The 17986-nt window shown below is 39.6% G+C and overlaps 1 protein-coding gene across 3 annotated transcripts in view; it reads right to left on the reverse strand.

Moving 5' to 3' along the window:
- The window catches only part of Fgf14 (fibroblast growth factor 14), a 691414-nt gene extending 673789 nt beyond the window's left edge, over window positions 1–17625 (reverse strand). Inside the window, exon 1 of one of the 3 annotated variants that reach the window (XM_036199903.1) lies at window positions 17042–17625. In XM_036199903.1, coding sequence (XP_036055796.1) covers window positions 17042–17249 — 208 coding nt within the window. In that variant the 5' untranslated portion in view covers window positions 17250–17625. The remainder of the gene's footprint in view (window positions 1–17041) is intronic. The other 2 variants (XM_036199907.1, XM_036199906.1) reach the window with 2 other exon arrangements.
- Window positions 17626–17986: the final 361 nt, after the last annotated feature.

Below are 17986 nucleotides of genomic sequence, written 5' to 3' on the forward strand. Positions count from 1 at the left end.
CTTCTCTCTACTGTTGCTCCATTAGACATAAATAATTTATTTCTTTGAAATACTGAGACATTATTAGATCATTCTTTGATAAAATTAGTTAAACGTGGTTGTAGAAATAAAGAAACATTACTTTGGTTTATATCAATTCAGAATAAGCTTTCCAACCATTCCTTAAACAAATAAATGCCAACATGTAAAAAAAAAAATACACATATTTCAAACCATGTGCAAAAATTAACTCACAATGGATCCTAGACGTAAATGTAATTACATCTCTCCAAACAAACTTAAGGCTACATCCTTGTAAAGTGGAGTTAGGAAATGGTTTCATAGATATAAATAGAACTCACACACACACACACACACACACACACACACACACACATATGATTGATGAAAAATGATAAATTAGACCTCACAAAATCAAAACACTTTAAAGGATACCATCAAGAATGTGGGAGTAAAATAAACAGAATGGAAGAAAATATTTGTAAATGATAAGCTTTATAAGAAATTTGTGTATAGAATATATAATGGACTCTTACAATTCAAAACTAAAAGAATAAATTACTCAATCCAAAGTGTCAAAGAATGTAAGTGGATATTTCTCTAAAGAAGATACACAAGAGGCCAATAAGAACATGGAAAGGCACTCAGTATCACTAGTAACTGGGAAAAAAACAACCAAAAACCACAGAGACATATGAACTTACACCTACTAGAGGACTAGAATAAAAAAGACAGTGACAAATATCATCAAAGATGTAGAAGAAACAGAATTTTCAGATTATGTCATTCTAGACAAGCAAATTTAAAAAACAAAAAGCTGCAAAAGTAGCTCAGTCATAGAGCACCAGCCTATCATGTGAGGCCCTGGGTTCCATCCTCAGAATCAGTTACAATGAATGACAGCCCCCACAGATATCATCAGTCAGCTTTGTGGAATATAAGTTAGATCACAACCTGTTTTACATTTATTCACTGATCCACTGTTATTTTCAAATGTGCGCAGCTGTTGTAGTTTAAAATTTAGAGTTTCCCAAAGGTCCGAATAGTAAAGACAGTCTTCAGAAAGGTACAATTGGAAGGAAGTGGAACCTTTAAGGGAGGGCCCTAACAGGTAGTCTTTATAATATTGATAATTTCAGCATTCAGGAAGCTGAGGCAAGAGGCTTTTAAGTTCAAGACCACCTTAGGCTACAGTTAAATCCATGTCATTAAAACAAAACAAAATTCAGGAACAGTTTTGTATCTTAGTTAGGATTTCTATTGCTGTGAAGAGACACTATGATCACAGCAACTCTTAAAAAGGAAATATTTAATTGGGGTGGCTCACTTACAGTTCAGAGGTTCAGTTCATCATCATCATCATGGGACATACTGATGTGCAGGCAGACATAATACTGAAGAAATAGTTGAGAGTCCTACATCTTACAGGCAACAGGAAGTGGTCTGTGACCCTGGGAGTAGTTTGAGCATAGAAGTCCTCACAGTGACACACTTCCTCCAACAAAGCCACACCTTTTAATAGTGCCAATCCATTTTCAGGACATTTTCTTTCAAACTACAACACTATGAAAGTCCACAAACTGTCTTGTATAACTATTAAATTGTTTTTCATGATCATAAGTCTAAGAACTGAAATAGCAACAGTTGTACCAACCTACATCTGAGCTTTTACTTGTTGCTTTTAAATTACTGTTAATATGAACACTGTCTTTGTGGCTCTCTTGTGTAAAATATTGCGATGTCCAAAAGATAGGGTGAGGACACAAATGTCTAAGTGAATTATCTACTATGTATTCATAGCCATAAGTACATTTAACTACTTAGTGTTTTCCTGAAACTTAGAAAATTACAAACCACAATTTAACCTGTGAGGTGCTATGTTAAAGTAGCATGTCACTATGCATTATATAAATATAAACACATTGACATAATGTAATATAACAATTAAGAAATAAACATACTGTATTATTATCTGCAAATCACCTTTCTGTAACTGAATCTGTTTCATTATATATTAACAATACCAACATCTATTGTTTCCCATAATATTCTCATAATTCTAAAGTAGAGACAGATAAAATCATCCATAACAAAATATATACTTGTATCTAAAAGCATTTCTACCATTTAGCAGTGTTAAGTAATATAAAAGAAGTACAAAGATTTGACTTACATTAAAATTTTAATACTAAAATCAGTATAGTCAGACTGATATCAAGATGAAGAGTGATAGATACCACCTCTGTCTTCATTGTCTAAGAAGCATGAAAGAGGAAAGCTCCAATTCTCAGAGTTAACTGAATGACCCTAAGCACCCTTATGTGAGTTCTCAAAAGTTAGAAGGTACATGAGGGTATGGATATAGTGATGGACACTTACCCAAATGATACAGATTGGACCATGATTCTGATGTGGCATCTTTACTTGAACAGAGTGTACATTACATCTTTTATTCAGAATTAAGTTAAGATAAAACAGTCAGGCCCTTTCCTTGATGCCTCAGCATCCAGTCCTGTGGCATTATGCAGTTAGTCTATACCTCTCTCCCTAATTTACCAAAAAAAAAAAAAAAAAAAAAAAAGGCTTGATTCAATCACTACTCACTCACCCACCCAACACAGAATTTAGATTTAAGTTGTGTTGGCTCCCAAAACATTATATCTACCACCATCATCACCTAAAAGAAACATTCCCATTCCTATATGTATGTGGCCATGTGTATACCATGTGACTTCTAATTTAAGGCCTTATTGGTTAGATACCTGTAAGATTTGCTCTTTAATCAGTTATCACTCTTAAAAATTCATGTTATAAATTTGTACCATTTCAAAAATTAAAACATCTAGAATAAAGATACTGATATCCTAACACACAATTCAAATTTTGTAACTGAAATAGTACAAAATAAATATTCATTCCCAAAAGCGTTCCTGTAGTAAAGTGTTCCTTAATATATATCTCCACTAACAATAGTCAGCATTGTTGGAACCAGAATAGCACCATAAATCACTGCAGAATAAGAACACAAGGGAATGGGATGGTTGAGCTGGAACAGGGATGGAGTGGGAAAGCAATGAGAGAGATACCATGATGGAGGGAGACATTATAAGGAGAGAGAGAAACCCAGTGCTAGGGAAGTTGCCAGGAATCCCCAAGGATGACCCAGTTTGGACTACCAGAAATAGTGGAGAGGGTTCCTGAACTGAACTGGCTTGCCCCAGTGATCAGATCAGTGAATACCCTAACTCTTATCACAGAACTTTTCTCCAATGGCTGATGGAGGCAGATGTAGAGAGTCACAGCCAAACACCATACAGAGCTCCAGGAGTCCAGTAAGAAAGAGAGAGGGGGGATTCTACAAGCAAGTGCATCAGGATCATGATGGGGAAACCTGAAAAGACAACCAAACCAAACTAGTGGGAACTCACAAAAGTTGGATCAATGGCTGTGGAACCTGCATGTGCGGTGATGTTTTATTTGTGCTGAAATGTGGTGATATTTTATTTGTATGTTAATATAAAGTTTGCCTCAAGATCAGAGGTAATAGCAAGCCATTTTAGATAAACACAAAAATCAGGTAGTGATAGCACATGCCCTTAATTCTATTACTTAGCAAGCAGGATCTCTGTGTGTTCAAGACCAAAATAGGGAATAGAGCCAATTGTGGTGACACACGCCTTTTATCCTAGTACCATCCATAAAGACTCAGAGGTCTGTACAGATAGGCAGTGACAAGGAAGTGAGGTAGCTGGGCTAAGAGCCAGAGAGGGCAGAACAGTAAGGCAATAAAAGCCTGGGTAGACAGGAAGTTGTGGCACTTTGGAAGCTGCAGCATGGTGAGGTAAGGTTATCTGGTGGCTATTCCTTTTTCCCTGATCTCTAAGGCTTTCACTCTTGTATTTGTCTCCATGTTTTTTATTTAATAAGACCACTTAGAAATTCATCTACAATTGGCACCCATCATAGGGCTCGAACCCACAACCTTAAGATTAAGCGTCTCATGCTCTACTATCTGAGTGCATGAACTGGACTAGGCCCTCTGCATGGTGAGACAATTGTGCAGCTTGATTTGCTTGGGAGGCCCCCTGGTGGTAGAATCAGAATCCATCCTGAATGCACGAGGGGGCTTTTTGGAACCCACTACCTATGATGGGCCACCTCATGCAGCCTTGAGGCAGGTGGAGGGCTTGGACTTGCCTCTACTGGATGTATCTCCCCATGGGAGGCCTTGCCTTCTTGTTCAGAGGAGTGTGGAGTGGATTGAGGGGGAGAGGCTAGGGGTGGGAGAAAGGAAGAAGGGACCTTTTATTGGTGTGTAAAATGAATGAAAAAATTTTCTTAATAAAATAAAAATAAATAAACAACCAAAACAAACAAAAAAAGAAAGAAAGAAAGAAAAGAAAAAGAAAGAAAGAAAGAAAGAAAGAAAGAAAAGAAAGAAAGAAAGAAAGAAAGAAAGAAAGAAAGAAAGAAAGAAAGAAAGAAAAAGATTCCTGTAGTGGTTAATATTGTTGGGTTGATTGACTTTTGAATCACCTAGGATACACATCTCTGAATGTGTCTGGAAGTTTCCAGAGAGGTTTAACTGAAGAAGGAAGACACACTGTGAATATGGGCAGCACCATCCCAGGGGTAGGGTCCCAGATTAGGTGTAAATAAGAGAGCATTAGCATTTAACATTAGCATCCTGTGTTTCCTAGCTGTCAATATAATATGATCCACAGCCTCATGCTCCCCACTGTGATAACTATACCTTAAAATTATGAGCCACAATAAACTTTTTCCCCCTTAAGTTGCTTCTTTTCAGATTTTTGTCATATTAATGAGAAAATAATACATTACAATGTGATATGGATTGGTGAAAGAGTTATTGTGTCCAAATAATCTGTTGACATTTTTACTCCTTCCCAGTTGAATGTTTCAGTAGAAAACATCTTGCAAAATAGCAGGTAGCTACTAGAGGGGTAAGTAAGTACATAGTAGTTCATTCCACAATGTGAAGAATTACAAAGCTGCCAGAACTAAAGATATGGCTCCAAACTATGTCAGAATGTGCACAATTATCTTTCAGCTTCATGACTACAAAGGGCATGAACTCAGCCACTAGCTACAGGTTCCACTTTACAAGATCAACATATTATCCATGATTTCAATGGGAAAATAGCCTCAGTGTATGTTTTGAAATTATGGTGAATGGCATGGAGGTCATGAGAATCACAGGAAAGAGTTACTTTGTGAAAGTAGATTTAAAGACAAGGTACACACCCCATCTCTCCAAGCCATGTAACAGCTTCTGAACCAGACAATCATTGCAAGGATGTATGAGCAAACCATCTTGTAATCAAGGAACAGTATCTACCCATGATGTGAGGACATATTTGTTTCCTGACCAGGATAATGAGTATATTGCCTTCATACTCGAATAGGCACCTTTGCTAGAAGCCTCTTAAAAGCCTGGAGTTTTCTAAATTTACATCCTAACTGCTACACAGATCCACCTTATACAGATGTCTACTACACCACTGGACATTGCCATTGAGGAACTGGGCAACATATTGAACACAATGAAGTGATGAGGACATGAATCCCAGTCTTCCTGTTATTCTGGAGTAATCAAGCCCTTTGTCCATGTCCCAGTAGTCTCCTTTCTTGCAGTAGCATCTTTGTAACCTGTGACAAGCTTGAAAATTCCATACACTGGCAACTTATAGATGATAGCTTCAATTTATTCAGTCACAAGTTTCCTGTTTACAAATTAAAAACCAAAACTTCCCCATAAAACCTACTGGTCTAATACCAATGACACAGATGTGTCTCAAAACCATGAACTGATACTCTCTGAAGAAGCCACTCTTTGCTGAAGATCCTGCAAAAAAATTAACTCCTAGAACTTTTGTCATTGGTCATTGTGACAGCTGAGAATACAGCATATGGAGCCAAAGTTGTCTTTGACTACTTTCAATCCTATCTAAAAGCCATTTACTTTCAATGTTTGCATCTGACCTAACATCTTTGTGATTACCTGTGAAACTTTTACAATGTATTCTTAGCAATCCACTATTTTTCACCAGCCCTAAAGCTAAAACTGTTATAATATTCAAAACCTGCTATCTCCCACTGACCCAGTATTTGCTAATTGTGTTAACTTACTATTTTCTTGTGTTCTGTGACTATAAAAATAATGTAATCTTTTCCACAGATTAACAAGTTATTTAGAGTCACCAGAAACCCTTTTCTCAGGCCTTGATTACTTATATTTAGATAAGAAGATATCACTCAGTTCCTTTTGATCAAAGGCAATGTTCAACAAAAGCATTGTGATAACTAAAAGAAACAATCTATGAAATGTGAGGATTTTGTGATTCAACTACAGCTTAAGTTAGATGGAGAAATTAGAACACTTCTGAAAGAAAAAGGAGAAATTTTTTATGGAGTGATCAGTAATGTTCTAATTCCTGAATAGATTATTGTTTATCACTATAACCCACAACTGTCAAAATTCATCAAGCTATAAATAATGTGCATTTAGATTAATTTAAATCATGTCACAAAAAGAAAGAATTAAAATCTTCAGGTTTCTGAATGTTGAAGTTGTGGCAGCTCATTTTAGCTTCAGGTCAAACACACAAGGACAAATATTGATGACTTTTACATATATGCCTAATAGGCTTTGTAAAGAGGCAGCTGCAGTATAGGAACTTCAGGGTATTTGCTCTAGAGTTAGGTCACTTTGATGTACACTCAGATTTTTCATTTTCCAGCCTGGAGACTCCTAAACTCTTTATGCTTAGGCTTCATATTGTATTTTTATTCTTTGAGAATTTCATATATTTATACAATAAGATATGATGATATTGAGCCCCTATCTTCTGCTAACTCTTATGTTCCCTTCAACATGCTTCCCCAACTTCATTTCTTTTTTTTTCTCTTTGATAGCCCACTAGGTCCAGTTAATGCTGCCCAAATGTACACAGGTGGAGGGACATCCACTGGAGCATTACCAGTGGTTACACTCTAACACATAAATGAATGATAGTCCCTCCCCAAAAAGCTGTCAACTGACAATTTCTCCTCAGCAAATTAACCAGTCTGATATTGCTTTAGCAATTGAAGATAAGCTATCATCTCACATTAAGTTGGTTACTGTACCCTAAAACATTTTCTAACATTCATCATCTATTTTATTCAAAGCATCTCCTATATTATCACATAGTGTATTCATCTATCAAATTACCCCCACAGTACCACTTAAAACATATAATGTTTATATTTTTATTTAATTAACTTTTTTAAGTCTTTTATTTGATTATCTATTATCATATATGTGAAATGCAAAGAATTTTACTCCATTTAGTTACCATGTAAATCAGAATATATCTTTAAGTTAATGAAAAAATCCAAATCATATTGATCATAAAAGGAAAAACTTTAACATATTAGGTTTCTGTTTTCAATTCACCTGGAGTAAAACTTTAATGCAGAACAATGGTGACTGTTGAATGTTTAATTAGCAAACTTAGCAAGATCTCCCAGTAAACACAGCCTTTCATTGCTTAATACTTATAACACCTAATGTTCAAAAGGAACACAATGAGAGAAGACTAGGTACAGACTGTCTTTAATCCCACAATTAAAAAATATTATTTTTGTTTTGGTCTTTAGGTTTTTTATTTTTGTATTTGTTAAAGTACAATACATTACTGTACTACATACAAAAAGTGGGAAGAACATAGATGGTGAAACCTTCCAAGCTACACTATCTAAGAGGCAGTTTTACAGAAAAGGTTATGGCTCACTTCAGTAATCTACTATAATTGCTCAGACAACAAAATGCTACAGAAGGGGAAAGACATTTTAATTAGAAGCACTTTTGTTTGCAACTGGGAAGCAAAAATACACTACATACATAAACCCAGCAAGGTTTGGGCTTCTCCTTTCCTGACAGACTAGAATAATCATCTGAAAACTTGGCTTTTAATTGTACTACTCAGCTTCTCAAATTAAACAAAAGTTACACAAAAATGCCTGCTATTGATAAAGAACTGTACATAACCATAGAAGACACTTTGGCTTGTCGTCATTATAAAGCATTTTCCATCCTTATGATTTTCAGAGCAAAATCAAGAAAAAGAAACTCATTATCCATAGAAAGATTCCCAGAAGTATTTGAATTTTGACTTAGAAACCTGTCAAAGTCACTTGGACCAATGGAATCAAATTGAAGAACCTGACACAAATCCACACACCCATGAACACCTGATTTTGTACAAAGAAGCCAAAAGTATACAATGAAAAGAAGAAAGTGTCTTCAAAAATAGTGCTGGCATATTGGATATTGATATGTAGAAAAATGCAAATAGATACATATCTGTAGCTCTGCACAAAACTTAAGTTCAAGTAGATCAAAGATCTCAACATAAATCCAGATACACTGAACCTGATAGAAGAGAAAGTGGGAAGCAGCCTTGAAGACATGAGAACAGGAGACCACTTCTTGGATATAACACCAGTAGCACAGACACTGAGATTGACAATAAATAAATGCGACCTCCTGAAACTGAGAAGCTTATATAAGGCAAAGGACATGGTCAATATGACAAAACAGCAGCCTACAGAATGGGGAAAGATCTTCATCAACCCCACATCTGACAGAGAGCTGATCTCCAAAGTATATAAAGAACTCAAGAAACTAGATATCAAAATACCAAATAATCCAATTTTTAAAAAGAAGTACAAATTTAAACAGAGGATTCTCAACAGAAGAATCTCAAATGGCCAAGATACACTTAAAGAATTGTTGAACATCCTTAGTTTTCGGGGAAATGAAAATCAAAACTGACTCTGAGATACCATCTTACACCTGTCAGAATAGCTAAGATCAAAAACACTGGGGACAGCTTATGTTGGAGAGGATACAGCCACTTTGGAAATCAGTATGGCAGTTTCTCAGAAACTTGGGTATCAATCTACCTCAAGACTGAGCTATACCAATCTTGGGCATATATCTAAAGGATGCTCAATCATATCACAAGGATACTTGCTCATCTATGTTCATAACAGCATTATTTGTAATATCCAGAACCTGGATACAACCTAGATGCCCCTCAACTGAACAATATAAAAAAAACAATGAGCTCATGAAATTGCAGGCAACCCAGACCCAGAAAAGCAAACAAGATATGTACTCACCATAAATAGATATTAATAGTAAAGTATAGGATAACCAACCACAATCCAGCCTCAGAGAAGCTAGATAACAAGAAAAGCCAGAAGAGGGATGCATGGATTTCCCTAGGAAGGGGAAATAGAAGAGATCTCCTGGGTAAACTGGGAGCTGGAGTGGGGGGTAGGGATGGGAGGATGGGAACTTGAGGGGGCATGTTGGGCAGGCTGGGTGCAGGAGGTAGGTTGGGGGCAGGATGAGATGTTTAAAACTTAAAGTGATTATTCCCAATAGCTCAAAGAGGAAAGGGAGGCAGTGTATGCATCCTATCCTTCAAAATGCTTAGCAGTCCACCAGGAAAAGGATCTAGAGACAGAATGAGTCAAGTGGAACACCATCTCAACAGCAAGCTCGCAGCTCTAGAAAACGCTTGAGTAGTTTCTTCTTCTAGGGCTGAGAGGCGCTGCCTGTGTTTGTGCCTACAGTTACGAACTTTTGCAAGCAGTCCCTAGTATTCCCAGTGAGGAGTTGGTACACTAGGAAAAGAAGCAAACCATTCATGAGCTTGAAGGTAGCCCCACATCTGATAAATACTAACTTTAAAACGCAACTTAAATGCAGTCAACAAAGACCAGGAAAGACACAGGGAAGGGGACAGGAGAGAAGAGAGCAGAGTAAATGTAAAGGTTTCAGAAATCAAAACTATGCGAGGTGGTGCTGACTTGAAATTATTATCAATCAAAACGATTTGGATTGCACCCGAGACTGGAGCACAGAAAACTTCAGGAATGTATGCAAGTCTCCTGGAAGTGAATGGGGAAACTGAGCCCAGAATTGAGATCCAAAAAAGGCTCCCAGCCTCTGGTTTGCACAGGGTTTGAGCAGACAGCCCAGCTCCTTTTTGCAACATGTTCTTTATAAAGCAGCCTAGGAGAGGAACAGGCAGAGGCGGCCACCTGTGGGCTGGGATCAAGGTTCCCTGCCTGTCTGTCATCCGCAGGTGGAGCTCTCCTCTCCTGGGGTCCACAGGGCATCCATGCTCCCGGGCCTGGAAGGAAGAGGGCAGAGTGGCTGCCAAAGCCCTGGCCCTTGCTCACTAGTTGCTCTAGTCCCAGGATCCTGGCCACTGAAGTTCCCATAGCAACCACGGCACCTGCAAAGGGGGCACCGGAGATGCTCTCAGAGTCAGAGGTCATCTCCTTGGCAACAGAAACTTCCCGAGAAGGTGGCTCCAGCGGCTGCTTCTGCCGCATTGCGCTGCTAAGCAGAGTCCCTGAGGTGGGAACCTGCGGTTGCTTTCCTGCAAGCCTAGGAGGGAAGGGACTGCTGGGTCAGGCCCAGAGGAAACCTGCCCCTCTCAACCTGTTCCCTTCACCAACTTAAGTCAGATCTCCAAGGGGTTTCCACGCTGTGAACAGATCAGAGCTGCAGAGTTTAAGACTCACAGCATTGAACAGAACAAATAATGTTAACAGTTCTCTGGAGGCCAGGGGCCTCCACCCAAAGCGGTAGCTTCTGCCAAGCTTTGTCATCCCTGCTTGACACAAACTCCAAGCCGCTCATTCCAAAGGCACTGTGTCCTAGCATCCTCCTCTCTATTAAACTGGCTCCTGGAAAAAGGAAGCAAACTAGTTTGGTGGTTGGTAGTAGGTGGAGCAAAAAAGTTGGAAAATCCCTGCTTTTTAAACTGCAAAAGAAAAACTAGAAGTAAAATGGCTTCTTTAGAGACAGCTGCCAACTCAACAACAATAAATAAATGAATAATAAATGAATGAATAAATAAATAAATAAATAAATGTATAGTGATATTTTATTTGTACTGAAATGTGATTTTATTTGTATATTAATAAAGTTGCCCTGGGGTCAGAGCAAACCATAGCAGAAGCTGGGCGGTAGTAGCACATGCCTTTAATCCCAGCAGTCGGAAGGCAGAGCCAGGCAGATCTCTATGAGTTCAAGGCCACATTAGAAATAGCCAGGCCTAGTGACATGTGCCTTTAATCCCAGGGAAGGACGGCAGAAAGCAGAAAGGTATATAAGGCGTGAGGACTAAGTTAGTTAAGCATTTGGCTGGTTAAGCTTTCAGGCTTCTAGCAGCAATTCAGCTGAGACCCATCTGGATGAGGACTCAGAAGCTTGCAGTCTGAGGAAACTTGACAAGCTGAGGAACTGGCGAGGTGAAGAAGCTGTGGCTTGTTCTGCTTCTCTGATCTTCCAGCATTCACCCCAATAACTGGCCTCAGGTTTGATTTTATTAATAAGTACAATTAAGTATTCCTGCTACATAATTGCCTAGAGGGTCCTAGATATTGCCTTAGAGAAAGGAGCTCTAAGGAGAAAAAGAACAAAACACTCAAATTTTGCAGAAAATGAAAGAAAAAAAATGACCAGAGGGAGGAAAAAAATGAAGCCGACCCTGCCACATAGGGAACTGGAAGGGCTTCCAAACTACATTTGTGATTTTAAGGGTAAGCTTATAGAGAGCATACAATAATCCTGTGGCTTGGGTTTTAGAGAAGGGTCAGGTATGAGGAAGAGACTGCAGGCCTCAGGTTTCAGATTCAGGTCATTTCTGTAAAATTGCTCAGGTATGCAAAGAGCCAAACACTGATGCCAATACTGTCATTTCCCCTTACCTATTTATGTTTGTGTTTGTTTCGTTTCATTTTGTTTTCATCATTCAGAACAGAAGTGAACACTGAATAAACATGGCTAACTATCATACTGCCAATGACACAGTTCCATGGTTCAACTTTTAGAACTATCAGCTTTTCACTATTCATCTTACTGTAACATTTTACAAATGTGTTAAGCTTGGGACACTTGAAGAATGTGGCAACAATTCTTCCTCTGTGAATTTTAAACCAATTATTGCATTGTGCCTAGGGTTAAGTAACAAGCAAAAACCTTTGACCCCAACTTAGCCCTACTCTCAAGTCAATGTGTGTCAGGTATAGTCTGACACATGCAGCTTTATCAGGAAACAGGAAGTGCAGTAACGTCCCAAACCACTGTCAGTGTTCCCTATATAACAGATTCTCTGTAAATGTGTTCCTTGTTCTTTCTTTTGACCTCCATGTTCACAAAATCCTAGGAGTTTCTCTTTTTGACTTCTCTAATCACTGTATATCTTTGACCAAAGTAAAAGCACTATTTTGTAGCGACTGGAGAAATACACAGGGAAAACATCAGGATTAGTAAATCTTCCAAAATAGAATAGCAAAAATCTGGATTTACATCTCAGGAATAAGCTAAGAAATTAAGCCATCTCCCTCAGAAAATACCCAGCCAGTCAATGCCCAGGTTCAGCTCACATCTGGATCCAATGCATGATGCATAAACCAAAGGCATTGACTTGAGGGTAGGGCTAAGTTGGGTTCAAAGGTTTTCGCTTGTTATTTAACCCTAGGCATAATGCAATGTCTAGACAAACTTCACAGGGCAGAATTTTTGCCACACTCTTCAAGTGTCTCAACTGTTTCCCCATAAAGCATAAGAAACCATTTGGAATAAATGCTTCCATTTTGACACATATACATGGTATTTATAGAAAACTTATGGGTGAGGGTGAATGAGACAAGGTGTCAAAATGAGCAGAGGAGCAAAAGAATTGACTATTGTCTTTGTTACCATTTGTATGAAAACACAAAGGTTTCCAACATGTATTTTGCTAAAATATGGAAAACTGGGTTCAACTATTGTAAAGGAATAGTTCACTGTGGGAAATGTGAAACACAGTATAGAGTTACTTTTAACACATTTGAAGAGTGATGCACCATTTAAATATCATCTTCATTTTTAAAGGTGAGTTTACATTATCATGCATTGATTTATAGTTGTTAACTTGGATGTCAACTTAAAGAAAAGAAAAAAAGTCCACTCTTCTAGCAATTAAGTATTTGGAAGCCTTGCCAAAAATAATTTGGTTCATGAAGTGGCACTGCTTGGTAAGCTCACTTTGCTACCTCAGTAACTAAAACCTTCTAGATTGAAAACAGGCCCAACTCATTTTAAGAACATTACAAGAAGAACTTTCCACCTGGTTCTTACTCTGTCTCTGCTATCTGAATTTGATATCTTCATTTGCTGCACACTTGATGTTTGTTTGTTTGTTTTTTCCTTCCCTGTCTCCCTATTTTCTCAAGGCCATGAATCTGTGGAATGTTTCCAGTGCACTCTGTGGAATTATGTCTAGGTAATCTACTTCCTATATATCTTCCCACCATAGACGTCTGTACTCAATAAGATTCTCATACATCGTGAGAAGGTTTTGGGGTCTTGTCTGTGGTGTATTGGGTACAGCATGTGAAAGAGTCCCTGACTTCCTGTGCTTGTTTTATGAATCTGGAGAGACAGCAACAACACAACCTTAGTACTTATCAATCATACTTTTTATCTTATCATTCTTTGCTTCAAAAGCAGTGACCTAGATTATTTTCTAAATCATCCTGTTATATACACTGGACATTCTAAACTATTATACTGGTTCACAAAAACATACCAAGCCCTTTCCAGGCCAAAAAAAAAAAAAAAGCACCTTGTACTTAGTATTCCTATTTAATTGATTTGCCTAAAATATATTCACCTTTCATGACTCATACAGCAAAAGCTACATCAGGTAACATTTCTTCTAAATGCATGGCTATTGCTCAGCTAGGAAAATAGAAAGTAGGACATTTGAGCATGTATGTGCATCCGAATGTGTTCTCTGATAATCACTGTTGAAATACTAGGTGCTTTTTTGAAATTAGTAGATTTTACTTTACATCCCAATATTTTAAACCATTGTGATTCAGTTTTTAAAAGAATTTATAGCACAAACACATGCTACGTGATCTTTTCTCACTAGATATCATATAAGACAACTACAGGACAAAGTGGTAAGTCCATACCTCTATTATCTGCTTATTTTTACACTAACCTGCTCTAAAACCTTTAGCCCAGGAACCTTTAGCCCAACTCTCCACACTTGTTGATGATTTCAAGAACAAAAAATAAACAGTAAATTATTTCATAACTTGCAAAGATAAGGAAGAAAAAACAGCCTAAAATCTGTCTCTGAAATAATAAGGGATGCTTTGCATCAATTCCCTAGTACTTGGCAGCATTCTGTCAAGCTTTTTCATTTGAAACCAGTTAATTGTCCTCCTTTTAGATTTAAGATAATATAATAGATAGTAGTCAATCTGTTCTTTTTGTTTTTAACAGTTAAGAGGATTTTAGTCCTTGTTTTATTTTAATTACCCAATTAAATTCTTAGTTGTATTGCTATCTTGGGATCAAAAGCTGCAAATAATTATAGGCTTTGTGTTAATAGCAGGAGAATAGACCACACCAAGTATAATATCTAGAGGAAATGACAGGCACGAGTTTGAGTCCAACTAAAAAGATCAAAGCCTTTTAAATGCCAGCTACATAGTTTGATACATCAATGTTCCATTTTTTTAATCTCCTAAATTCTCTGACTTCCAATTTGGACTCAAATCACTGGCAATCTAAGACATAACTATCCTATTAGACTATTTGGTGATGTTGTCAGACACACCATGGGTTAATCCATCACTTCAACACACTCAAGTACATTAGCATATATAAGCTACAAAATAGATTGCTCTTAAAATAAATAACCATTTGTTTAACACCTTCCAAAACACTTTTGAAAGAGAAAACTATTCTAGAGAGATGAAAGTGGGTGGGGAGGGGGAAGTGTAATAAAAAAGAACTTTAACCTAGTGGTGGAGGGATTGGCATTTCCAGTAAAATTATTTACAATAAAAACATAAGGGCCTCGGAACAAACTTACTGTTTCTTCCTGCTGAATTATTTCCCACTTACCAATACTATGGAAGGGATGACTTTGAGGACCCTAGAAAAATGGTCACATCTCAAAAATGACAGGCTTTTTATGTGTTCCTTTCTCAGAAGAGAGCTAAATCTTTTCACAGAATGACACAAGAAGGCTTACAGCCTTTGACCTGTCCCACTTTGGGAAGTCCTACAGACAGCTATTTCATGTATAGGGCATAAACTGGTGCTGCAGATGTAGGTGGGTAATTGAACCAGACATCTGTAGTGTTAGGCTGGATTCCAAGGACTGGGAGTACACCTTGAGCCTGTATCAGTAATGCTCTACTAAATAAGGTATCGTCTGCTCTCCCCTTAGACAAGTCTCAGGATGAGAACACCATTCCAGAATCACTAAACGCTGAGTAGTTAAGGAACAAAAGGGTAAAAGGACGGGAGATAGTGAAGGAGGCTGGTTAGACAGGGCGTGTATCTAGAACTCAGGGATCAGGGCTGTAGGACAGTGACAACAACTCCACTGCAGCAGGAAACCCTCCTGGAAGCCAATAGCTTAGAACCTCCACAGTCCTCTAAGCTTCCCACCTAGGAGCAACTTCCTTTGGCCTGAGCACAGGAACATCAGCCCTTTTGAACACTCTTAACAACTCGCATGCACCTTGCCTTTTGCTGCATAAGTGGTGGTTGCAAAACGTCCTAGACCTCCACACCCACTGCCTCCAACCCCGCCCACCCACGCTCCTCTGTTCTCCCTGCAACCACTGGGCCGCAGCCCCCTCTGCTCGCGTCATCTCGGTGATGCTACATTTGCTAGGTTCAGAGGCTGGGAGCTAGCAGCCACTTGCTGCCCAGCCGTGGGAGTTCTGGATGCCAGCGTGGCCGGCTCTGAGCTCCAGATGTCAAGGCTGCCGCGGAGAGCCATGATCTAGTGCACCGCAGTGCCAGCTTCAGCAGCCTTAGTCGCCCCGCTGCCGCGGCAGGACAAATGATCTCCCGCCCCTCAAGCACAACTACAGACTGAAAAAAAAAAAAAAGAAAAGAAAACCAACCGCTCCAGGTCAATTCCCACCCTATCCCACCCTATCCCAGCCAAGGGATGCCGCACACTTGGCTGACAGCAGGAACGATTTCAGGAAAGACTGCACCCAGCCTCCTTTGCCACAGCTGCCACCACCAGGCAGCCCTCAGGCCTGGCTGCTTAAGGGCTGCTCGCCCACGACTCCACTGCTCCAAAACGCCTCAGACTAGACACAGGGAAGTAAACCCCTGGGACCGGCTCCCCAAATCACCTGCATTTGCATTTCTTATGTAATATACTGCAAGTTTCCCTGTTGGAGCCCTTTGAAATCGGGGCGCATGATCGCCAGGAGGTATAAGCCAGGGACCTGCTGGTCATCCTGGGACCCACACACAGGGTTTCCACGCCGGTTTTTGAAAAGGGAAGGGACCTAAATGGCATATACTAGAGGAACTGGGCTTGTCCTCTGGGTCCTGGTTTCCCCAGGTACAAGCCCTGCTCCAGTGTTCACTGTTTGCAGGCTGGATGTGTCAGAGGCAGACTAGGGAATGAGTTAATAGCACCTAGAGCTAGACCCCGGCGGGGGCTGACGGACCAGCCGGGCCAGGAGGGAGGGGGCGCTTTTACTTTGCTAAAGGTGATGGGATGGAGAATATTGTGCAAGCTAATCAGAAAGTCTAAAGCTATGTCCCTGGAGGAGCAGAAGTAAAGCAAGCTCTCTGCTCTTTCTCCTGGCACAGCCATAAGCCATAAGCCCTTCAATATTCCACCAGACACGGGAGACCAAATCCATTTAGTAGGGGGACTAAAAAAGTTTCCTCCTTTCTAGTGCTGGATTGTGTCACAACTAAGAGCTGTTGATCACGGTTTTCAGGTCGAGAGGACGCAGATCTGGCAGTGGCTACTTGTTTATTCATGCAACACCTCTGTATGCAACACTGTCCGGATTCCTTGCATGTTCCCTGGCATCCTGCATAGCAAAACTGCAGACCTAGCTCAGTGAGCAACAGACAGGATATTACGCGGAAAAAACAGAATATGATGCATGCTTTGCTTACCAGTTGGGTTCTTGTTTTTCTTAAGACTCTTGCCACAAAGACACTGCAGCATATGCGTTCCTTTGCTGAAAATGTTCCAAAGAAACCACATTGATTTGGGCGAAAAGCAACCCAGCAGCTTAGACACCCTGAGAAAGAAGAGGCCCTTGTGGTTGCATAATAATAACTTGAAATCAGTTCTCCTGAAGAGGGGCACCGGTTTTACCATAGGAAAAACGTTAATATTCCGAATCTTCTCCCAGTTTTTTCCCCTCACGTGGTATATCTCTCTGAGACTTCTCAGCGATTGTTTTTTCTCGGCCAGGGTGAATGATTTATCCCCTCTTGATCACCACTGGATCATGACCAAAGGGTTGAAGAGAAAAAATCCTTTTTCACATGAAGCCAAACCAAAAAAAGCGAAGAAATCCCAACCGAGACCAGAACTAATCAGGAAGAACAGGAATGCACAAAAGATCCCCAAAGAGAAAATCATAGCCTTTTACTCAATGGAACTGAGGATGGGCGGATCTGCAGAAGGCAAACCGGATTCATCTTAGCGAGAGAAGACTGCCATTGTGTAGCCCCTAGGAGAGAAGGGAAAAGGGGGGGGGGGGGGAGAAAGGAAAAAAGAAAGGAAAAAAAAAAAAAAAACACCACCACACACACTCATACACCAATACCACCTCCTAGATTGGTCTGGCAGCCAAAGACTGAGCCTTCGTTCTCCCGCGGTCAATTTTTTTTAAAAAATAAGCAATCACCAGAGCTCCGTGGGATCGGACTGAAACTGCAATTCTTAATCGCAAAGAGAAGATGCCCCCTCCCCTTGTCAGTCTCGTAGTAGGTAGAAAGCGCCACAAATTTCCTTCCTCCTTCCTTACACTCTTCCTTCCAGTCTCCAGGCACCGTGAGCATGAGGAAAATCTCTCCTCCGTATTCCTCGCCCAGCCTTGGCTGTGAGTT

The sequence above is a fragment of the Onychomys torridus genome, chromosome 9 (genome assembly GCF_903995425.1).
Source record: "Onychomys torridus chromosome 9, mOncTor1.1, whole genome shotgun sequence".
Taxonomy (NCBI): domain Eukaryota; kingdom Metazoa; phylum Chordata; class Mammalia; order Rodentia; family Cricetidae; genus Onychomys; species Onychomys torridus.